Here is a 25,041-nt window from a genome sequence, read left to right on the forward strand (position 1 = left end):
AATTTTCTTTTCTTTTTCCATCAGCAAAGACGTTGTGACACTGGATACCAGCAAAATCCTCTTGATCAGGGAGGAGTGTTTAAAGTGAAAGGAAACAACGCGGGAAGTGACTGACGGCAGAGGGAGATGTTTTCAGACGTGTTGCAGCTTGTTTGCCTCATCCAAACATCACACTCCTGATGTGTGCTTTATCAAAATGCAGGATATAAATATTCTCCAGACTACTGCAAGATGCAAAGAGCATTGAATATTCTCAAGTCAGAACGGTTGCTTTTCTAAAAGAAAAAATGCAGGCAAACGCAGTATATTGTGTGCTTATCATCTATTGTTCTGTATTGTGCATATAAAATACAGTTATGTGAACCGAAGAACATGAAATGGTCTCTTTTTGTTGTATTTTGGTGTATGTTCATGTTTCTGTGAGTCAGCCACACTGCAGGGAGAGAGATGAATATGAATGTAAGTTAATCTTGTATTCTTTGGCACCTGATGACAATGTGATTTGTTTTAATTGTACATTTGGGTGAAATCTAGACATGATTTCTGCTGTGTTTCACGCTGTACTGGATGCATACCATGTTTCTCATTTGTTGTTCACAATAAGGAGCTTTTTAACATTTATTTATATTCTTTTCATAGTGATCCGAAGAATTGTTTCCAGCATGTTCAAGGTGTGACTATTACGGTTAATTTGTACTCATTGCATCTGTTGTACAGTCATGGATGATAAGAATTTTTGAAATAAATCTGCCTCCCATCGTTGAAAATGTGTTGTGGCTTATTTTCCACAGTGTTAGGGAAACATATCCAGATTGTAGAGTTTCTGTCGTGTTTGGAACAACTGTGTTGGTATTATTCTCTGAAAACAGAAGAAATAGACTCAAACTGGAATCACTGCTTGTGTTGTGACAGAGCTACACCACACTTTGTGACAGTTACATTTAGGATACATTTTGGAGTTTTTTATTTTAAAATATTTCACAGATCATAAGCTTAAAAAAACAATTATTTTTGTATTTACAGCACCTCCCACACTTATTTTCACCATTAGCACAGATAGCACCAAAAGCCTTAAAAAAAAAGCTTTTATAAAATAATGTGGCACTGAAATTGTTGGAGAAATTAATCTATTTAGTGAGAAAAACTACTTTTTTCTGTTTTTCTTCACTAAATTACACATCCCATAAAAAATGCAACCCAGCAATCCCATAGAATGTATAATGTTACTGTGGTGTAGTGTCCTGAAACACAAATGCACATCCGCTTTTAAAATAGCTTAAATAGAAGACAAACCCTGATCTCCAACAGTCTAGGCAATGGCTTCCATAGATGTGGTCAGGATCACACTTTGGGTCTTTAATCGACCAGTGTAGGCTTTTTGTAGATTCAGAAATTACAATAAATAGCAAATAAATATCATGGTACAGAAATATTTACAAAAATCTACAAATAGAACAGAGAATCAGTACTTAAAACTATATTAAACAATGTTGGGTATTCATAGTGTTTGAGTGGTGACACTTATTTACCTCAGTCTTTAGTCTTGTATACTCATTTAATAGTATGCAATACATTGCATACTATTACATACTATGTCTTGCTAGACTCGTCCACTGTTCTTTTTGGGTCAAAAGCAAACAACTTTGGGAGAAAGGACCTGGAACACAAACTGGAACCTCTTTTTTTAATCATCATACAACTGAAAGAAATGATCAGATACTGAGAATTTTAACCATTTTCATGGATTAATTTAGACTGACGTGTCAGAAGATTTAAGGGTAAATATCTGAATATCATCTGTGTAGCCATGATAGGAGTTAACACGAAACGTTCTTAAAAGACAAGGTAAGGGACATAAATAACAAAAACATAGATCCAAGAACAGAATCTTGAGACATACTGAAGATGGTTTAGCTTTAGATTTAGCAGCAAAAGTAGTTCTAGACAGAAAATAAGAAAACCAATCCACTGCTGTATCAGACATATCCACCTAATATCTTAATGTTAGGTCGGTAACTTTGAGTTTAGAGTTACACAATCTAAACTGTAACCAACATTATTAAGTCTACAGCTATTGCTGTCCAAATCAGAAATAAGTCATGAAAAATTCTGAGCAGAAAACATAACTGAAAATTGTCCAATACATTGACTTTATTGGTTGCATCAGGTAACAATAATCAAGGATTTCTAAGTCAACAAACTCAAAGAATAATGGTGGAAAAGCTAAATAATATGAGCATCACAGTGCTGAGAGGACAACTCAGCACTATGATGACACAAATTTAAAATAAGGTGATTTATTTGCTAGATATAATTTCAGTGTTACAACTTTACAAGCAGACATTAATGCCATTTATGATAGATAGATTTATATGGATATAAATCTATGTTAGGTATGAATTTATACCTAATACATATAAATTGGATATACATTTGATCTAATTTATCAGGCATGTGCATAGGTGTCCCTAAATCACAGTTTTCCAAAATCCTAAATCCATTTTCCAACAAACTACAGGGAAAAGTAATGTTTAAAAAGACACATTGCTGTGCTAAAGGAACAAATTTTGTTTTTTACTAAGGATGACTTAGAGTACTCATTCACATTACACCAGTTACCTAATTGGAATTGAGAGTATCACTTTATTTTTAACACAGAGCCCTTGTGAATCGTAGTCATTGAGAAATGTGGTAGCCTGGCAGCAACAGATGGCATTTCTAATTCAGTCACTTCATTAGCACCACATCATCATTTTCACAGGTCAAGGCGGGCCACTGGCTGGTTTGCAGGTTTAATTGGTTCTATCACAGCTGGCCAGGAGCCAGTGAGTACAGTGATCGGTCATGCAGCTCCTATAATATGGAAGATGTTCAGGTGCGATGCGCTAAATCTCTCACAGGGCTGCGAAGCTGCTGGAGGAATTATGAGCGTAATAGGGGTCAGGATCTTTATGATTCAGCTGTGATTAACCGACTGTCATGCAAAGAAAGCAAAGCATACTCCAAGCTTCGTCTCACAGCTCTCAACTTTCAGTGCTATGAATTTTATCAGAGGAAAATAAAGCAGAAACAATGCATCTATGCTTTATCTATCAAAGCTCTGCAAATCATTTCAAATGTCCCCTGTCTTGTATAGTTTTTTCATGCTCTTGTTTTTGTTTTATTTAGTTAAAGTAGATTTGATTCATTCTGTCATGTTCAATGTTCAATTCAGTGCTTTTGTTACACATTTGTTACATCTGCAAAACAGTTTAGTCATGCATCATCCTGACAGCAAGGAAAAGAGATGCTTCACATTAGTCTATATGTGAGCTTCTATTATTTTTTTTTGTTGTTGTCCTTTTCACTCTTGTTTTCTCTAAAGTCAAATAAATAAATGTATCACTTGGGATTCTGTAAAAATAATAAACCTGTAATGATTGTTGCTAAGGATTAACCAGCTCACCCCCTGCTCTTGGTTCTTTTTCTGCGTTTTCTATTTTTACTCCAAAAATATGTAAAAAAAAATATGTAATGTATAACTTAAAATAGTGCAGTCAGATATATTATCATCTTAAATACACCAGAACATTTCTTGTTATAAGTGATTTACTTTTGATACCAGAAAGTTTTTTTCTTCGAAGGGCATTAACACAACGGAAAAACTTGTGAAGTCAAGTAATCACCTTTATAATTATTATGATCAACCATCAATTATCAATTATCAATGGCATTCTCTCTCTCTCTCTCTCTCTCTCTCTCTCTCTCTCTCTCTCTCTCTCTCTTTTTCCCCGCCCTGAAAGACAGTTCCTTGGGAAAGATGCACTGCTGTACATTAAAACAAGTCAATTTGTGAAAGTGGCATATGCAAATCAATGATGGATGAGTTTAATTAATGTTACTCTTTAAAATCTTTAAATGATTATTTTCTTTTATGTTTATTTGTTTCATTCCCACTGCAATATATGCCTAGATCAAAATTTTCAGGTCAATGTTCTCAGCAAATTAATCTGAAGAACTTTTATTCCATAGTAGAAATAACATCAGCCACCACTGTTGTCAGCTGCTTAGATTAATCAGTGTAAAGATGAATTTAGCTGCAGCAAATACACTATGTGCACAACTGCTAGACATGCTGTATTTTTATTATTTAAAAATAAAATGCAGTCAACTAAATTAGGATTTTTTTATTATTGAAACTTAAGGTAGCGTGATCAGCCACTGTGGTTGCCCACGTTTTTTTTTCACTTCCAACAAATTGAAAATACTGATACTCCAAGGCCCTGTCTTGTAAAGGGTGACATTTGCTGTGAATTGACCCCATATGAATAAACTAAATTAAATTCCACTTAATTAGCTTTTTGTTTATCATGTAAATTTCTGATACTACCGTTTTTGCTGCCACTAAAATAAGCATAAGCGCCACCTCTCGGCCTTGATGCACTGTTTTAGACCTATGGCTTGTGGGTGGAGCGCAGAAAACTTACCCGGATGTTACCGTTAGCAACGTCATGTAAACAGGAAGTATGAACGCAGACGCGGCGAGTTTAATTTTGCTCAGCCGAATAGCGACATTAAATATTGTTATAAACTCACAGCGTGTTGTTTCAGTATATTTAAATGAACGTATCCGTGAGCTGTTGGGTTGTTCCAGTAGTTTTGACTGCTGTTTGTGGATGAGTTGGTAATAATTTGATTTCCTTTAGCCCCCCCAGCGACTGGTGGAAGCTACATTTCGGCTAGGCTAGGCTACATGATTTCTGGCCTGAAGACTTTGGGGATGTTTTCGCTGATTTCAATTCAGTTTTCTGCACCGTTCGCGGAGTTTGGCAGGGGTTGGCTGTTATTCCTCTTAGCTAACTTCATATTGAGCAGTTCGACAGATTGAACTGGCTGGATACTGTTACCATGGGAGATAAAGAGCTCAGCCTTATTGACAAGCAGTTGACAAGGTAACGTTGAACAATTATTACATTAAACATTACATTATTTATTTATTTGCATTAATGCAATAGATTTCAGTATTGCTTTTTAAATAAAGCTTGTGGTTAAAAGCATAATTAAAATTTAATCGTAGCGCATTTTTTAGTATTGGCTAAATGCCAATTTTAAATTTGCTTAATAATATAAGATCAACTAAAAGTTAGTCAATTTGAAGAAATATAACATGGTTGATACTACCAAGCTAAAAAATGGGGGAAAAAAATTGTCATCCTTTTTTGTTTCTAAATGTGTCAAGTATTAACATAAACACTTTTGAATTAACTAAGAACAGAAATCTGGAACTTTGATATGGATACTCTCCTATTTCATGTTGAATTTAAAACTATCTTAAAAAAAAAAAACATTTTCTCCTATTATGTGTTTTAGTGCTTGGAAAATAAAAACTAAATCAGTCAAAATTGAAATGGACATATTTAACCTGAACAAAAATGGAATGGGATTGGCCATGAAAGACCTTATTGGTCAAGATCTCGTTTTAAATGACATTAATCACAACCATTGGGGGTTTTAATAACCAGAGCAGGTGAGAATGCGTTGAAGAAAGTAATTAATAAAATCATCTATAACCAGAACCAGTGGAAATACATTGAAGAAAGTAATTAATAAAATAAAAATCTTGAATTTGTGTAAAACGCAATGCTGAGAATATGCTTGGATTAAAACTTTATCCTACTTTAACTCTGACAATGCTTCCTTCTGTGTAGTTTAAAAGATGTTCCCCTGAGTCCTGCTGTTACATCTCTTAATCTGCACTGCAATCACATCCCGAGGATCGAGGGCCTGTCCTCTGCCTGGCATTTGCACTACTTAGACCTTTCTTCCAATCGCATATCTAAGATTGAGGGTCTGAGTTCCCTCACCTCCCTCAGGACTCTGAATTTATCATCCAACTTAATCACAAAGGTTGAAGGTGAGTGTTTTTCTTTCAAATTTTCCCTGCCTAAACAAAATGTTTGAGCTCCTCACAAGTTCTTGAAGTAATAATTAATTCTTCAAATCAGTTTTCAATGTCCCACCTTTTTCAGGATTGAATGGCCTTGTGAACTTGAAGAAATTAAACTTGTCCTACAATCAGATAAATAATATCACAGGTGGGTTAAGTACTGCTTGTGAAGATTTCTGATCCATCTGCACCGAGTGATGCATTTAATGTTAACTATTCCTCAACTCATTTTTGTCAGGTCTGCTGTATCTTCATGGCTCTGAGTACAAACTGAAGCACCTCAGTCTTCATGCCAACCTCATAGACAGCATCGATCATCTTCTGCAGTGCCTACTGGGATTACAAGGCTTACGCAGCGTCACTTTAAACCAGGATGGTGGAGACAACCCCATCTGCATTGCACCAGGTTGGAATAGAAATACTACGTTTGTACATCATTAGGTAGATGAAAATACAGAATAGGAAATATAAAAGCTTGAATATGCTGAACAAAAAACTGAAACCTGAATAGGTAAAGAAGTAAACAAGTACTTATATTAAAGAGAATCAGACTGATAATAGTTGTTCAGTGAGCTGTTTTTTCATTCTGCCTGGGTCTGTATTTCATGTAGTGATCTAATGCAAGAAAATAGTTTAAGACAGTTATCCATGAAAACATATAGCCAATATGAAGAATGACTTTTTACAACTTTTGTGGTTGTTCTGGCTTATTTTTTTAAACAAATCTTTGTCACAACTTCCACATTGAAAAGTGTTTTAGTTGGTCATTTGTACGGCTGTGCCTGTTGGTTGCTATAGATTTCTCTTGTCTGTATTATTAATACTATATTTTGCATATTTCCAACATTCTGTGAGCTCTAGAGCCTAAGCCATATTATTGTGGGTCTTGTTTGGGTGTCTACTGCTGCAAGAATCCATCCAACAGCCTTAAGATATAATTGACATGCAGGATATGCTTACATGACCCTTTGGTTTTTCTCTGACCACTTAGGATTTCTATTTTCTTAACCTCTCTATAGACTCAGTTTCTGCAATTTCAGAGCACAACAAACAAACACAAAAACCAAAATGGTGTTGCAGTGTAACTAATGTCCCTGTGAATGGATAACTCCACCCACCCACAGACAATTTTTTATTTATTTTTTTACCAAAGTGGGCAGAGCCAAGAGACACAGAGGGTGTGGTCAAGTGTGAGGTTTAGCGGAGGGGATTAAGTGAAACTGTGGTCAAGATAAAGGAAATCACTGGTGCGAACTTTGAGACTTTATCTCTTTGTGTGATTTTCAGACTCCTCTTGCGACTTTTGACAAATTTAGTGACTTCTATCTGTGTTGTTGTGCATTCAGAGCAGAGAGGAGACCCATTCCAGTCCATGTCCACATTCTAAATGAATCACACATGTACAAAGGTGAGAAGTGCTCTTGATCAATGCTCACCATGGTTCTAACTCACCATGGGGGCGCTTTAACTGAACACGGGGTAGTGTCATACACATCAACCACTATTTATGATTGTAACTAACCAATAGATAAACTCAACTGCAGTTGCCTTCAACCAGGGAGAGCCTCACTAAAATGTTTTTTGGCCAAATATTGCAGAATTAAACACATTTATAACAAAAAAGATGGCAAAGAACAGGTGATTTGTGGTTTAGTTACTCTTTGAATAGTGTGAAGTTTAATTTAAAAATGCATAATTTCATTATTATCTTCAGTGGTGTTCTATAATTGCCAGCAGTCTTTTGTTTACTGAGGTTTTATTCACATTGTGTGGAACAGAAGTACACATAAATAGCTGGTAAAATTTTCTTAGTCTGTTTGGAAGTTTAAAAAAATATGATTCACATCATAGTTATTGCAACAGCTCACAGTGTGCATAAGAATCTTGACTGTGAGGAGGATCATATAGGCTGTACAAATTATTAATGCGACGTGCTGGAAAAATATTATCCAGTGACTTGAGCTGGACAGTCAAAGTCGGTGTTTATGTAATATTTGTGCTGCTCTTAGTTTTGTTGAAAGCCTCGGAGAAAGTAGTTTTTGTAAACATGCTGGAGGTTTGTGTACTGGTTTCTGACAAGAAAAGTTCAGCCTAAGGACTAGACTGTTCCTATTATTTCCTTCTCTGCCCTCCCAGCTGTTTCGTATATGTTATAGAAGGCTTGCACTTGCACTGCTACCAAGAAGTATTATTTTGCTTTTCTTCTATTTAAAAAGTCATGTTATCTATGCAAGACCACCAAATTGTGGGATTTTTTTTATCTGATTATTAAAAAAATATTTAATCTAAAAAACAAGAGCATGACTTTGCCGAATTACCCTATTTTTGTGAATTTAACTTCCTATATTAATAATGAATAATTTATTTTTTAGATTTTGCCAGTGCATTAAAAGTTCTATTTAATCAAAAATTAACATCATTTTATCCATATCTGTGGTACAAAATTGATCAGTTGATTAGTACAGTTCAAAGCTGTGTTAGCTATAAACAGATTAGTAATAATCTTTTTGGTTTCCTTTAATAAGCTCATCTGAGTTTAAGTCATTATAAAACTGATAGTCTTATTAACTAAAATCTGTTATAGTTAATAGCGGATTACAGTTGCAAACTATAATCTGTTATTTCTGTTTCTTTTCAGCCCTGTCTTTGTTATTTAGGTTGACAGACATTTTAATATTCAAAATATTCCAGTTATGTTTTCCTCTGCTCATGATTAATTTACAGCCGGCATCAATAAAATGAGCTGTTTTCATTTTTATGACAAGATGTTGATAACTTGCGTCCTTATCTGACTTTGTATACACATATTCTCGTTCAAGACGTTCTCCTGTTACACAAGCCACATAAGTGGTGCAAATCAGGGTAAGAAATAATAGATAAAATATGTTTGGAGGACAAACTTTGAGATTATTCAATATATTTCAGATAATAACAGTTGTTTAATATATATATATTTTTTATCATAACGGTGTATAGGTTTTTCTAATGCAACTGTGTTTCTTCTTTATTGCAGGATATTGGGAAATTGTCATGGAGTCGTTGCCACAGATTTCTGTCCTGGATGGCCTGGACCGGCTCAGACATCCTTCATCTCCAGGAATAAGCAGTGACATCCCCGGCCTGGATGACTACGTGGACTTTTTGCTTTCCTCTGATACGAGCTACGGTGAAGCGGTAATCTGTCATTTTATTCCTCTATTACTTATTTGTACTTCATTTTCCTCCAGTATGTTGCATGATATTTCAGTTGCAAACAAGCACTTCAATACAATTGGTAGCCTACGTTATTCTTATCCAAGTGCCATGGATGTTAGCTTTGGTTATCTGTAAAACATTTGGCCAAGTTTGGATTTGTTTTGTCATCTTTATGATCCCATATAGTTTTCAGTGACTTAGATGCTAAAGCTCAATGAGTTTTTAGGTCATTTTGATGATGGAAAAGAGACAAAAATGTGTGTTAATCACAATCCTTATCATTAATGTGATATTTAAAGATAAAACACTGTTTGTGCTCCTAATATCAGGCATTCTTCTATTACTGACAATTTTTAGTACTTCCAAAAAGATAATTTATTAGCATTACAATGGCTGCCTCACCTAAAATCATCAGTTCAAGTACAAAACTAAATAAGTTCACTTTAATTCTGTAGGGATTTGTTTATCAGAATTTTTTAGCACATTAAAGCTAATCAAAAATCACATGTTGACCTTTTTGGCTTACTGTAAAGCCCTTTACAACATTATCAAAAGTTTTTTCTTATGGTTTTGAAGAATGCATAACTATCACCCGTTCTTCACATTCAACAGTCTTCACACACAGCAAGCAGAGGTGTCTGCAAAACACTTGAGACATCCCCTTCTATATACTTGACTCTTGCCACCCCTGATTAGATGTCGCCCTGAGTGAGGAGGCATATCATGGACTGACAGTGCTGATAGATGACACTCTAGGGTCCCAGGCAAAGCCAACTGCAATATACACATTCTGTCTTGTGTCGTGAAAAGCCATAAAAATAAAATTTGTGCCTAAAGCAAAGTTGAAACCCTGAAATAAAAATATAATTGCAGGTTAGGGGTACTGTCACCACGCCACGCATTGACAAGGCGCTAACTCAGTTTCGGCAGCAGATCGCCTCAGAAAAAACAACAGACACAGCCACAGGTCCAGTCACCCAACCAGTCCGTCAGAACTCTCAGCCGGTTTGTCCCACTGTTACCGTTTCGCCTGACCCCATCAATGAAGAGCGCATCAGGAAGCTGGAGCACCAGGTGTCGCAGCTCATCCAGCAGGTAACAAATGAAAACCATCATTTGGAAGTATTTTTGCATATTAGACTTTACTGATGATTCAGTCACTGGCATGACTTATAAAGGCTGAATCCCAGCTCAATATGTTATCCAGTTCTGTGGAAATATTTTAGGATTTCACATATAAACTTATAAATCAAATGTACTTTGCGAAAGTATTCATATCCTTCAACGTTGGAATTTTACATTAGAGACCAACACAAAGAAGTGCATAATTGTGAAGGTAGTAAGGAGACATTCTAAATGATTTCAAATTTTTTTATGAAAAAGTATTAAAAAGTGTGGCATTCCATACATTCAGTCCCCTTGAGCCAATACATTGTAGAGTCAACTTTTATTGCAACAACATTCACAAGTTTTCTGTGGTATGGCTCTGCCAGCTTCACATATCTAGAGGCATAAATCTTTGCCCTTCCTCCTTTTAGCTGAAGCTCAGTCAGCTTAAGTATAGATTTTTTTATATGGAAGAAGTGTAGGAACCCTGATTTGATTGCCATAATTTACATCATTCCATTATCCTGTAAGTCTGGTATTTTGTTTAATGTTATTTTTTTGTTGGAAGGTGAAGTCTCTTTTTAGCCTCTATTAAATATTTCTAAGGTTTGCCCTGTTTTTAGCTCCATTCCTCTTACCATCAGCTCTGACACACTTCCCTGTCCTTGCAAAGCAAAAACATTGCCAAAGCATGATACTGCCACCACTATGTTACACTGTGGTGATGGTGTGTTCAGGGTCATGTGCAATGTTGGTTCAGGCCACAAACTATTTTTTTTAAAATGTAGGGCAAAAAACATCTGTTTTGTTCTTATCTGCCCAGAGTCTGCTGACTGCTTCTCTAGTTAAAGATGACCCCTTAAGGCTAGCTTAGGTTGATTGTAGTTTTTCAGTTATGCCATGCTCTTTAATGTTTTGGATGCTCAGACATCTCCACCGCTTCGTCTCTTACCAGTCTACTTTGTTTCTTGGTCTTCATGACGTTTTTGTTTATCGATTTGAGGCGTTTATCAAATCCCTGAGTCCTTGGCAGCGCAGCTGTATTTATGCTGAGATTATACAACACAGACATATTGTCTTTTGATGGCAGTTGGCTGCACTGGATTTTGGAGAATCAAGGACAGAATACAAATGCAGACCTAACTTTTTAGACTTAAAGTAAATATCTGAATAGGTACATATTGTCGTCCTTCCTTGTAACTGTTATGCACTAATTTGTGTTGGTCTAGCTCATAAAATATCAATAAAATACATTGAAATCTGTTGTCCTGATGTCTCTCACGTAATCAGAATCCTCTCTCTGTGTCTGTTTCCTACCTAACATGTATATTTTCTCTATATTTGCTAAGGCCCCTGCAGGTGAAAAAGCAAGTATCTCTACATATGCTCAGACAAAGGTACGCAAAGCCAAGAGGGACACAGACCAGACATCAGAAAGCGAATGTGACGGCAAAGAAAACAAAAAACACACCAGAATTTCCAAATTCCATAACACGACGACGACAAGCACGACCACCCAGGAGTCCAAGAGCACCAGATCAGACAGGTGAGGCTGTGCTTTAACACATACATAGATCTTTTATTTTTTTGTAGTGGAGATATTTTATTTTTCTGAGATTTAAATAAATATTTTGTGCATATGAAACATCTTAATCACTGGTGGAAAGTCCATGGAAATGTTGGAGTAGTCATTTTAAAAATTAGCATCTTTAATAGCCATATACAATGCAGCTGAGGGCATTATCATGTTATATTTTCACTTCAATAATCAGATACCTTGATAATAGAGGGAATCCTTTTACAACTAAAACCAGGAGAATGATGCTTATTTTTTAATGTCTCATCACGTCACCTCCATCATTAATAACGAGGATTTCCTGTTGTCCTCTCTCATCTCTCTCCATCAATTGCTGACGACTTGTGCGCCATTTTCTGCAGGCTTAAATCTGTCCACTCTACAGCTCCAGTTTAACTCATATTTTACATTTGTGTAAAGCATGCTAGGATTTTAAGCTTTGACTCCAGACATTCTCTGGAGATCTGCTCTGCTATAGTTTTAGAGCCAGTTCATTTCCTGTGTTTTGTTTTTATTTTGTAGCGATCAGGAGAATCGTAAACTGAACATGTCAAAGTCTGCTGTGGGGCCCAGAAGAAAGGCTGCTGGAGCCAGAGCCGCGCCGTCCATTTCTCAAACCTGGAAGCGACCTCTGAGAGCAGCTAAGACCTCCGGCGGTGTAACAGTCAAGTCCTCTCAGGAGGAAGAAACCTATAGGGTATGTTCTGCATCTGTTTGGATGAATGCTAGCATTTTTTAGTAAGTGAATATATTGTAAACGCAATAAGAAAATAAAAACTGAAGAATATGTCTCCTGTAGAAAACAAAAACAAATTGTCCTACTAATAAACCTAATAAAAACCCGGCTATCTTTGTAGCAGCAGAGTCCAATATCTGCTTGGTTATTGCACTTTTAAAAAAAGCAAGCAAATGATCCAAACATATTTATAGTTTCTGTTGCCAAAGAGCTGTATCTTTAGGTTATCTGTCCTGAGCACAATATTGCAAACATCATGATCATATTTCATCAGAGCTCTTGCTGTGATTTATCTGATGGTTGCTCCGAGCCACTGCAAAATAGTTTATGAACTTCTAACTTTTAAATTGAAGAAAACTGCAACCACCCAACTACTTTTCTGTAAAGTAGAATGTCATTGAAAACTTATTTTCTCTCAATAATTTAATTTAAAAATCAAATTTTTGATTAATTCATTATTCAGAGTGATGTATTTCGTATTTTCAAATAATTAAAAACCCTTACATTTATTTTCTCAGAAAATAATGATGATCAATATATGTCTGTTTGCTCTACTTTGTTTTATGAATTTTTAATTTTTATTTTGCAGTTTTATCTTAGTAGTTTTATCCAGTATGTTAATCTCTCCACTAGCTATAAGAATGTATTTGACCCTGTATAAACTCTTGACTTTTCTCAAACTCCACTGCTTATTTCACGTTTGAGTAGATTCTCTAGCTGCAGTCCACACCGTTTGAATCTCCCTCAAACACTTGAATGGACTTTGCTTCACATTCCTCTCTAGGCTGTGGGAATCCTTCTTGCGAGTGCATTCTTTTCTACTACATTTTTCCTTCCTCTCAACTTTCTAGTAACATCCTTGGATAAAACAATCTGTAAAGAGGGAGCTTCTTTAGCAATGTGTTTTTGTAACTTACCCTCGAGGAAGATGCCAGTGAACGTCTGCTGGTGATAGAATGCCACTTGTGCAGAGTGCAGCCGGGAAAGTTTCTAGCCACTAAATATTCCACAGTGAACTTTTGATGGTTCTTCAGCCGAGTAGAAGTGTTTTTGGAAGGACTTCCAGCTATGAAGATTTTGGCCATTCAGAATCACAGCATGCATAGTCAATAGCTACAGACCTCCAAACTTTATGTGACCTGTAGATTAGCTCAAGAACAGAGCAGAGAGATTCATGGAATGGGTTTCATGGTTGAGAAACTGCTGCCACGCTTTAAATCATAATCATAGAATGCAGTGCAAATAATTGAATGCAGTAGTGTGAAACTGCACATAATGCACTTAACCTGCATTATGTGAAGTGTAAAGTTTAGTTCTTGCATTTTCACTAAAACCAGGAAGATTTTAGTTCTAAAGTCCTTTCACTGGCTTCCTGTAGCTCAGAGAATAGACTTTTAAATACTGTTAGTTTATAAATCACTGAACAGCTTAGCACTACGATACATCAAAGATCTGTCGTTGTTGTATCAACCTTCCAGACCTATCAGATCCTCTGGTTCTGAACCAGAACCAAACACAGAGAAGCAGCAGTTAGCTTCTATATGCCACAAATCTGGAACAAACTTCCAGGGAACTGCAAAACAGCCAAAACACTGAATTCCGTTAAATCAAGACTAAAAACCCACCTGCCTAGAGTTGCTTTTGAACAACAATAATAAATGAAGCATTTACCAACATATTTGATGTGTATTGTTTAGGTGATGACGCTGTATATGTCTGTATATGGTGTTTTCTTTATAATTTTGTAATTTTCTGTTTTTATTTGTATGTTGAACCATACAAATGAACCTGATTAATTGAAAGGGGTTGAGGCTTAAGGCTGTTTTTTCAGGAGCTGGACTCAGACCCTTAATTCCAGTGGAAGGAGCTCTTTATACTTCCATATACAAGGCATTTGAATCATTTTATGCTGCCCATTTTGTGGGAACAGTTTGGCGATAGCTGCTTCCTGTGCCACTGTTACTGCACACCAATGCACAAAGCACTGGATGGTTCAGAAAGACATGAATGAGTGAGTTTTGTGTGGACGAACTTGCTTGACCTGACCTGCATGAGTCCTGACCTCAATCTGACGCCTAAGCAGACGCTGCGAGTCAGGTCTTCTCATCCAGCATCAGTGCCTGACCTCACAAATAGAAAGAGTAATAACAGCTTCCCAGAAGAGCTAAGGGTGTTAAAAGGTGGGCCATCATTACATTCAAGCCAGTTGCCTGAGAATGAGATGCCACTAAGGCTCATATGTTCATGAAGGAAATTGAGTGGATGCTGCTTATGGTGTAAATAATTTTGTGTGTAAATGATAAATGGTCTGCATTTGTATAGCACTTTATCAAGACCAGGGACTTTAAAGCGTTTTACACTACATCTAATCATTCACACATGCAGCTGTGGCTGTACAGTAACTACAGCTGCCCTGCGGCAGACTGACAAGTGAGGATGCCATCCAACCGGCGCCACCGGCCCTCTGACCACCAGGAGCAGGCGGAGCGGGAAAAGTATCTTGCCCAAGGGCACAACAGCAAAGTGACTGAGACAGATGGAAACTTTTTTTTTTTTTTTTTAAATGACAGAAATAAATGCTGAAACAAATAAGGTTTTTATAATGTTCTAATTTATTGATATATTCTTATTTTTGTGTCACTTAAAGGAGCATTTCACAACCCAAACTTTTGTCTCTTTTGTTTCAGTGTCTTCATTTCTCAACCAACAGCAGTAGAAATCTGAAGCAACATATAAACAAACCCCCTCCTATCCCAGTGACTGACTGATGGGATAAAATTGGTGGTGTTCCTCTTTACTCAGTGGGGGGAGGCTGTCTATGTGTCCAAATGTCTTTAGGCAAGACGACACGAGTTAGTTAAAAATAAATACATGAAAAATATATATGTTAGATACTTTGAGGAAAAATAAATATTCTTAGTGTTTAATACAGTTAATCTTACGACATGTGAAGGCAGTAGATTGAGCAGGATTCCTTTGGATGACATTTTAGAGGGCCTGCAGAAAAGAATGTCTGTTTTCAGGAAGGAACCATAAATTAACTCTGGCACACAGGCAGCGGAGGAAACTTCTCAAGTCATCTCCCACAGGGAGAAAGCACTAAAACTTAAGGAAAAACAAACGAACAACACATAATATTTTTAATAATTGCAATTTAATTAGTAGGATACCATTTAGTCAAAATTAACATGACTTGAACTAGACTAATTTGTAGTTTTATATTAACAACTACTTGGAGTCTTTAACCTAGGCCAAACGGTAATATAAGTTAGTTAAATCAAAATTAGCATATTAATTGGAAAATGTTTAGAATAAATGTGTTTATATTGGAAATGCTCAGGAGTATTTGCTTAGTGTTTTAATTATTAAAATCTGTGCTTTGATCTAAGTCAGAGGATGGAGAAGTTCTGAACCACTTTGTGTACCAGGCTTTATGTCAATTTAAAATTACTGCACTGATCTGTAGTTGTAGAAATTTCCCCGGCAGAGAAATAAAATAGCTTTAAGACAGGTTAGCTTTTTGTTGAACTCTAGTAAAAGACTAGAGGCTTTGTTCCAACCAGGAATTAGGAGTAAAATCACATTTCAAACTGGCATGAGAAGAGCTTGCTCTAAATGACCTTTGGTCTCCCTTGTCTAGACAGCCCTGAAATTAAACAGGTTTCAAAAGGTAATAAAATTGCTTCGAACATCACAATTTAGTAATTTGATACTAGTTGTAGCCGTACAAGGGAAACAACACGCCTTAATCGCATAATTGGATAAATTAAAACAAAGAAAACACCCTTTTGAATAAAACTCTACACCCCAAAGGAACAAATCAGATTTGCTATTTGCAGCCACGCAATTTTTGCCTTTTTCCTGTTTTTCTATTTCCTACTTTTCTACTTGTCTCAGGTAAATGGATGCCTGGTTTAGTCTGTTTGAAGTGTCTGTGTTGTCGATGTGATTTCGTACTTTTAAATGTTGGAATAAACGCTGAAAATGCATGACGTGGAGCGCTGACTGTCATCTCTATGTGGCTATTATTTCCATGCTTGGCATCACTGAATCTGGGAGAACAAGAGAATACAACGAGCCAGAATGTAATGATTTTATTCTCTTACAATACAAAAGTTGCAGTGATTGTGGGAGTTAGAGAGGCATAGTAAGGCACTAATCAATGAGATATAAGTGCACACTTATTCAGATCACCCAGCCCCTTTTTTCTTTAATTGTGCTACTCAGATAATCGTGGAGGAGCGGGATCAGGAAATGGAGAGGCGTTGGAAGGCAGAACAAGCTGTGAGGAAGCTGACAGAGGAGCTGAAGTGCCTGCAGACAAAAGTCAGCGAGGAAAAAGACCTTCAGAGTATGGCTCTGCACACCACAGACAGGTAGGAGGGAGGGAGGCGCAGGTGGACATGAAGGCTCTGCACACAAACAGCAGCACGAAAACAACATTTAAAATTAAATGACTTTCAGATTGCTGATGTGCTGCTTTGGTATGTTTCAGCCATCAGAGATGTTCTATGTTCTAAATCATTTACTGTATGTGCGGTAATAATTGAGCTGTGAAACTGAGTTTAACTTTCCAAAAAAATTTGTTGAATGAAGGTTAATTTATGATCTTACAAGGGGAGGCAGGTTGGACTGGATGGCATTTTTCCAAATCAGTTAAAAGCAGTTTATTCAATGTATAAAATCAAAATGATGGAAAAATAGAAAGAATCTTCAAGGGAGCAGGAACTATTTAACAACATTGTATATTCACCAGTTCTAATTTCAGGTGTTGTTGCACATGAGGCTGTATTTGTTGTGCCTCTTCTGCACAAACAGGCATCGCTGTCTGGAGCATTTTCCTTGTTTGCATCGTTTTCCCATTTGCATAAATTTGCGTGATGTGTAATTATGGGTTTGTGGCATGTATATGTCAGCAGTATTACACAAATCAGTCTCAGCTGTCACTATGTAACAGCAAACACAGCTGTTCCTGTCACCATCAACACTCTTCAACAGAACGACTACCAAGTGGTGACTCATCAGTTCTGAGATCCGTTTGCTGTGTACGAGATTTTGCAGTTTGGAGGCATTTTATTTACATTACGCATTTCCTTCCCTTACTTACTTCCCATATTTTGATTTTTGATTTACATTGCACCTCCATTATACATTTATTCATTTCCAAATTTTGAGTCAAGTTGTTTGTTTTTCTAACCTAACTACAACCCAGATAAATTATAAATTCAGCTTTTAACTCCTGGTGTTCTGCACTAACCAGACTGAAGGAACTGCTGCTGAAAGAGAGATCGGGACGCTCTGAGCTGCAGGCTCGTGTTGAGGAGCTGGAGACAAGGTGCCAGTCTCTTAGCCGGCAGCTGGAGCAGGCCCGGAGCAGTGAGGAACAACACAGGGCTGCGCTGCAAAGACTGGAGGAAACCGTCTCCCATGGAGACGCTCTCAGGGTTCGCCAGCAGGCTGAGGAGGTACGCATTCTGACTGTGGATAGGAGGGCATGTTGAGTGGCTACAGCATTATTTTGATGTTTTTTTTGATAAAAAGTCTTTAAAACTAAAAATCTGAAAATTGTACATTGCATTGATATCAGGCCATGCATATCAATGCAAATCCATCTTGAACTGCAATGACAGAAATTGCTGCATGCATGTTTGACTTTTAATTTCTCACCCAAAGTGTTGGATGCAGGCCAAAGGCAACAAAAGGTGTGATCTGAATCAGTCCACCCTCAAGCGTTTTGTTGCTCTGCTGCCTATTGGTGTCCATGATGCTGCTTCACTTATGTTCTCTAACAAACAGAACATCTGGATTAATATTGATTTACACTGTTTTATTTATAAACCTGATTTCTGAAGGTACTTTGTTGCTCTGGATTTTATTTGGGGCTATTTAAGTACAAGTAGCTGAATACAAATGTATAAACAATGTTTAATTTTTTTTTCTTTGTAAAAATGTTCTATAGCATGTATTGTTATACTAATTTAACAACTATTTTCCACTTTGTATTGGCCTGTCACATAAAATCCTGATACCCTGAAGTTTGTGTTTGTACTAAAAGAGAATGTAAAATACTTCAGTAGATCTGAATACTGTACCCTAAACTGTTTATTCTTATTATACAAGTTTCATCAAATTAGAGTAAATGTAGAAATTAAAATAATTCTCCAGTGAGGGTCACAGGATGCTACTAAACACTAAACATGATTCCTCAGATGAAACGTCACCAGGAGGTGGAGAACAAGGCAGCAGCTCTGAAGAGGGAGCTGGACATCCAGAAAGTTGCTGTCCGACAACACAAAGACAAACTGCAGCAGCTGCATGAACTGCTAGCATCCAGGGAGCAGGAGCACAGGTACACCTGATGGAAACACTACATCTAGTTTCTCACTTTTAAAATTGTTTATTTCAAAACACACACAAAAAAAATCTTCCTATTTATGTCCTGTAAACCCGACCACAATTCATATTTGTGCAAAAATATTTCTAAAAAACAAAAAACAAAAGCTAAAATAAACCTTTTCTGTTTCTCCATGTCTGATCAGGAAACGGTCAGAAAATGAAAATGTGGAGGTTTTGCTTCTGCATAATAATACCAGCATTATCTACAACACTATTACAACTTTCTGGTAATTTACTAATATATGTGGAGAAGGGTAGTGGTCCTAAAATGGACCATTGTGGTACACCTGGTGTACAACGTCGAAAAAAGAATCTTTAACACATTACTCTTTTTTTATATATATATAGTAACAATGGAGTTGAAAAATATATCTGATAAATCCATAAATTTGATTGTTTTTTGGATGTGTTAAGGATTTTGTTGTGATACATACATGTCAATACTGTCTTCCAATTCTCATCTTCCATCAGAAAACAGCTGGAGCTGCGACTGCAGCCCGGCGGGGCAGATTTCCAGCAGGCGGTGTCAAAGGAAGTAGCAGCAGTGGAACAGAGACGTCAGCAGAGGGAGGCGGAGCTGCAGGAGAAGCTGGCAGAGGGCAGGAAGCTGTACGCTGCTCTGGAGGACGAGTTCCGTATGGCGCTAACCATCGAGGCAACGCGCTTCTCCGAGGTCTGGTCTTACTAAGATGCCATAATACATACAACATTTATGATCAAATTAAGCTGGTGATTTTCAGCAGTTCTGCAACCTGTTTGCTTTATTTAATTAAAAAGGACAATTATTTTTTTTATTTTTCCTGAGAATAGAGGGGACTTATAGGTTTTATTTTACTCAAGGAATCCTGCCTCCATTGTAAGTATGATGGGCATAAGGTTTTTTTCTTCTGAAAGAGGAGGAGCGCACTTATTGCATTTCTCTGACCGAAAATCCTTTAAAATGCCTATTCTGATTTTGGCCAATACCAATTTTTCTGGTCTGAAATGTTGCTAAATATAGCAACAGTGGGATAACTATTGTTAACTGCAAACATCATGACCTGGTGGACCGGTCAGACCTCTCTCACAGGAGAGGTCGATTTTTAGACCTTTGCTGAGGTAGATTCTGGGATAAGATCCTTGCCAGATGTTTATGGACACCATTCCAAAAGTACAAACGTGTTTCTCAATTGTAGATAAGAAATTAGACTAAACTCCTCCTGTACTAGGCTTGAGGCAGTTGCCAAAAATTATTTCTATTTTCTGAATTCTGCAATATTGACTGACGTTTTTCTTTTACTTCCTACGAATTAAAAAAAATAAAAAATACATGTACAAAGTGTTTAAGAACAAATACATGTGGGACTGAGTTTGTAAGCAAATACTGAATCAATAAATAAAAACATTAGACATGAGATTAAGCCTGGGACATAAAACGGAAAAGTTTAGTCTGATTTACTATCACTTCTATATTAAACGATGTGGGTCTGCACTGGTATGGTCTAAAAAAAATCGTAACAAAAAGAGAATAACCTTTTGTCATTTTTCTTTTTGTTAAGTAGTTAGTTGTTCATAAGAGGTGAATGAAGAGTCTTCAGCCTGCAGGTTTAAATTACCTGCAGGCCTGGTGAACAGCCTTACTATCGCTGGTGGAAAAGACACCAGTGAAGCAGAGACTAATCCCCAAAATGCATTTCATTTGAAAGTAATTATTGTAGCAGCATATTTGAAATAATCTCATGAATAAAAAAGGGAACTTGCATGGAATAATGAAAAAAAGCTGAAACATTGCCAGAGCCTTTATACTGTCCTGAATTTTAGACATTTTCTGTCTTAAACTGTAAATTATTACTTGGCTTTCTTAAAGTGACTGAACTGTACTGGCCTCATTTTTTAAAGACTGAAGATAAAAGCTCAGACTCAGTTGGGATCATTTGTTTCAGGACAAGTAGTCTTTGATTGCCACTGGAGGGAAACTTTACAGAAGGACCATATTTGAATCAGTTCATACTTTTATTCAGGCTCTGAACAAAATGCAATCTTTTTTTCCTGATTGCCACCACTTGCACAATTTTGTCCTTGACGTCACTCGAGCTGTTCACCTTCAAGAAATGCCTGAATGAGAAATAGATTGCCGGATGCATTTCTGAAATATTGCTTTGTGGCAAATCAATGAATGTAGAAGCTGCTTTTGCCGGGCACAAGTTGAGACTTGCTGATGAAATGCCAAGTCTGTCAAAGATTAAATAAAAACTTCTCTGGATGTTTAAACGCTCAACTTTTTCCTTCCGCAGGTGAAGGAGGCTTGTGATCATATGACTGCAGAGCTGATGGAGCTCAAGACGAGCCTTGCTCAGTCCCAGCAAAAGGAGAAGAAATCAGGCGCTCTGGTGCAGGAACTCACCGCAATGGTGAAAGAACAGAAGACCCGAATCTCTGAGCTCATCAAAGCCAAGAAAGATGCTGTCGCTGAGCTCAAGGTGTGAAGCAGAAATTAGATTTTTATTTTCAGATAACATCATTACCTGATTAGGATTTAAATATTTGTCGGACAAGCAGGATAGTATTACCTGGCCCCTTTTTCAAAACCTGCCTCATCTAGGAAATGTATTACTTTCAGATATAATGAATCCTGAATGGTCCTGCTGCTTTACCATCTGCCAGTCTTAAAAAGATTGATAGTGATCATTAATCCAGTCTGTGTCTGTTCCTCTGCCAGAACCGTGTGCACTACCTGGAAGCAGAGGGAGAGCAAAGCCAGCGTTTAGGGCTGCAGCTCGAGACGCTGAAGAAAGAAAAGGCACGGCTCGTGTCTCAGCTCACAGCTCAGGAGTCGGTCATTGACGGCCTGCGGGCTGAGAGGAGGATTTGGGGCCAGGAGCTGGCTCAGCAGGGTGAGGGAGAACCAGGGAAGAACTTGGAATGCATTTCACTTGGCAGTGGAGACGATGAGATGCACTTTTAGGCTTTATATACCTGTAAATCCACAGCAACAAAGCTTGTAGAGCTAATATGAAGGTTTGACAGTAACTTTGCCATCTAGTGGTCATTTTTTAGATTGGTAACTACAAAACAAAGAAGGACAATTTCTTTTAAGGCATTTTTTACATACAGTACCACTGTCACACCATGTTTTTTTTTTTTGTATTTTGCATTTCAGAAGGCAGTATAACTACTAGTCTGCATACCACAAATATGGCCTTTATATAAGCAATTTGAAGGGGTTTTGGGGGACATAATGTAAAATAAACTTTTTTGAGCTTCGCATCATGTTGCTCGGCTGCTGTCACCAGCCGAGCTTCTGCTTCACACAACACGCCTCACCCCGTGCCTTCCCCGTTCAGCTCCTCCAGACTAGCAGCAGCAGCAACACCTGGTGGAACTGTGCATCTGCTGAGCTCATCATACGAAGTATTTCTCAGTCAAACGGTTGCATAATATAGTAGAGGAGCACTGTTGTTAAGATGTGCTGATGATTGGAAAGAGCAGAAGCTTTTTAAAGAGACAGAGGCCCAATTACAAGGCATGGAATTAGGAAGTCTATTTTCTTTTAAGTCATATAGTTAGTTGATCGTGCTATAAATTGGATCTGTGTACCTGGTCAGATGATACTAAAACTTTCTGGCCTTCCACCTCCCAAATATGTTCTACTCTATGTTAGTCTATCACAAATCACTGTGAAACAGGCAAACCAGTATAAGCAAAGTAATATGAGAGATATAATTTAATTTCTGCTTGTACTTATTTCTCTCTCCCAGGTGCGTCGTTGGCTCAGGATCGTGGGCGTTTGGAGGCCAGGATAGAGGTGCTGACTGCTGAGATGGAGACGCAGAGAAAACAGAACGACAGAGACCATGACGCCCTTAGAATCAAAGCCAAAATCGTGGATGACCAGACTGAGACCATTCGCAAACTAAAAGAGGTGCTTTGATATTTACTCAAATCTGCACTCTTCCAGCAGATTTTTCACATTCCAATTATTAATCTCATCTTTTTGAGTGAGAAAAATAACATTGTATTTCACGCAGAATAGCCTTAAGCAAGAGACTGTCTGGCTTCGTTGTCATCCGTTGCCTTCCTGCTGTTCAGTCCTTGCAGGAGCGTGACGAGCTGAACCGCCGGTTGAAGGAGGAGGCTGTGCAGACCCAAAAAAAGTTTCAGCAGCAGCTGGAGGATGAAACAAGCCAGCAGGCTGAGCTGAAAGAGCAGCTGGTACATCTTAGCCTGCGTAAAGAGGAGCTGAAACAGCAGCTGGAAGACAAAGAAGCAGAGCTGGAGGATGCCAAAAGAGTTTACAGGCAAATCTAAATAAGGAGAATGTGTGTCTGATAACATGTTTAAAAATGAGGTGAAATATAAAGGATTTGATCAGATTTAGATGAAAACAACATTGTATGCAAGTAGTTTCTCTACTGTTTGAAATAGGATGCAGATTTCATGACAAATGTTTCAGATTATTTTTGCTTCTTGTGTTAGAGGCAGGGATATCTGTTTTGTAATTTGTGTCTGAAACCAGGCCTGTGTTCTATGTATGTCATCGTTCATTAGTGATTCAAACAAGAAGTGGCAGGAGAAAGCAGAGCTGCTAACTCGACTTGAAAGCCAAGTGAAGCGTATGAAGGAAAATTTTGATTCCAAGGAGCGCCTGCTGCTGGAAGAAAGAGAGAAAGCATCAGAGGCGCACAGGTAACTTCAGCAGATTTCTGTTCTGTTCTTTTGTTTTGCATTTATGAAGCACTTTTAATGTAATGTTTCTGCATTTGTTGCCAGATGTTAGACATCTTTGCAATAATTTGCTGTTAACACAAAATGTAGTAAAAAAAAGTTTTCTCAATCACTTTTATGCTATTACATTGCTGCTTGAAACAAGACAGTTAATATTATTACACTAAACATAATTTATCTGTTGCAACTGAACCAGAAAGTTGAACATTTGTGTAGCATTTTAAACATTAGGCCTTCCACATAAATAAATTGTTCATTTGTTATCATTGCCTCATATGCAGAGCTGCAGTGGACAAGTTGCGCAGTGTGGATGATGCTTTTCGCCGGCAGCTGGAGTCTGTCCAGGCTGCACATCAAGCAGAGCTGCTGCAGCTGTCTAATGAAAAACAAAAACACATAGAACAAGCTAACCTAAAGGTAAAATATGGATTTTATTTCTGCATAAATTGTCTTCAAGGTGGAAAGAACAAGAGCTACAGCGTGCTATTTTTTCAAGGGTGCTAATAATTTATTAGGATGCTATAGTTACAATAATTTGTCAACACTTGTTTTGCTGTTGATAAGTTTCACCATATGTTATAAGACAGATTGTCATTCCATCATCCTATTGTCTTCTCCATGCTGAAAATAGAAATTAAATCAGTGAAGGTATAATACAAAAAACTGTAATATAGTTTTATTTTGTAATTGTCTATGTGTGATTTTTTTTCTTCCATTTAGGTATATGAAGTAGAGGAAGAGATGCGTCAGCTCCTGGAGGAGACGGAGGCCAACAAGAAAGTCATGGAGGAAAAAATGAAGCGCCTTACAAATGTGCTAAAAGACTTTAACACATAATATGTCAACAACATGACAGTTTTTATGCTGAATTTAATTTTACAGATGCAACTGTATTTTTTTGTGTATATATATATATATTCATATATTTTTTCAATTGTCTTTTGTATGTCTTATCAAATAAATTTTATTTTCCAGAGATACAACTATGAACATTAATATAAGGGACACATCATATTGAAAACATAATTATTTATTCTCACAGTCAATTTTATTAATATTTTACAACAAATTAAGTTTTATAAGATGAAATGTAAAGAATGTGATTTTGCTCAAATCAATTAATTTTAGTCCAATACAATGTAATAATGTTGTCCAACAAGATTAGCTATTATACACCTGTGAAAAATGTGCCTTGGTCAAAATGTACAGAGAATTTAAAACCCTGAACACACTGTCCCCACTATAAAACACGGCAGTGGCAGCATCATGCTATAGGTAGGCTTTCTTTCTGCAGGGACAATCAAACTTGGATGGACGTTCACTTTACCAAACAATAAATTCCTAATGTTTGTTTTACAAATTTATAATTTAAAGTATTGTAAAGGCTAACCGTAAAACAGC

General features: G+C 37.1%; 2 protein-coding genes across 4 annotated transcripts in view; both read left to right on the forward strand.

The window, feature by feature from the left end:
* LOC106916195 (RNA-binding Raly-like protein) overlaps positions 1–767 on the forward strand; it is a 36,220-nt gene extending 35,453 nt beyond the window's left edge. For both annotated transcript variants that reach the window (XM_014984318.2, XM_014984322.2), the window contains exon 9: positions 25–767. The gene's annotated coding sequence lies outside the window, so the exon portion shown is untranslated. The remainder of the gene's footprint in view (positions 1–24) is intronic.
* Positions 768–4,483: 3,716 nt separating this feature from the next.
* On the forward strand, positions 4,484–24,623 carry lrrcc1 (leucine rich repeat and coiled-coil centrosomal protein 1). 2 transcript variants are annotated; one of them, XM_014984327.2, is made up of 19 exons: positions 4,484–4,931; positions 5,688–5,893; positions 6,009–6,074; positions 6,165–6,332; positions 8,940–9,100; positions 9,995–10,216; positions 11,578–11,774; positions 12,327–12,501; positions 16,768–16,916; positions 17,801–18,005; positions 18,750–18,889; positions 19,408–19,609; positions 21,210–21,395; positions 21,635–21,809; positions 22,674–22,837; positions 23,005–23,213; positions 23,464–23,601; positions 23,922–24,057; positions 24,361–24,623. In XM_014984327.2, the coding sequence occupies exons 1-19, from the start codon at positions 4,888–4,890 to the stop codon at positions 24,475–24,477; spliced, it is 3,060 nt and encodes a 1,019-aa protein (XP_014839813.2). In that variant the 5' UTR covers positions 4,484–4,887; the 3' UTR covers positions 24,478–24,623. The 2 variants fall into 2 exon arrangements, with proteins under 2 accessions (XP_014839813.2, XP_087870758.1); XM_088014632.1 differs by lacking the exons at positions 4,484–4,931; positions 5,688–5,893; positions 6,009–6,074; positions 6,165–6,332 and adding an exon at positions 6,843–7,334.
* The last annotated feature ends 418 nt before the right edge of the window (positions 24,624–25,041 follow it).

The sequence above is a fragment of the Poecilia mexicana genome, unplaced genomic scaffold, assembly GCF_051168715.1.
Source record: "Poecilia mexicana isolate PSO_F unplaced genomic scaffold, ASM5116871v1 scaffold_17, whole genome shotgun sequence".
Classification (NCBI taxonomy): Eukaryota; Metazoa; Chordata; class Actinopteri; order Cyprinodontiformes; family Poeciliidae; genus Poecilia; species Poecilia mexicana.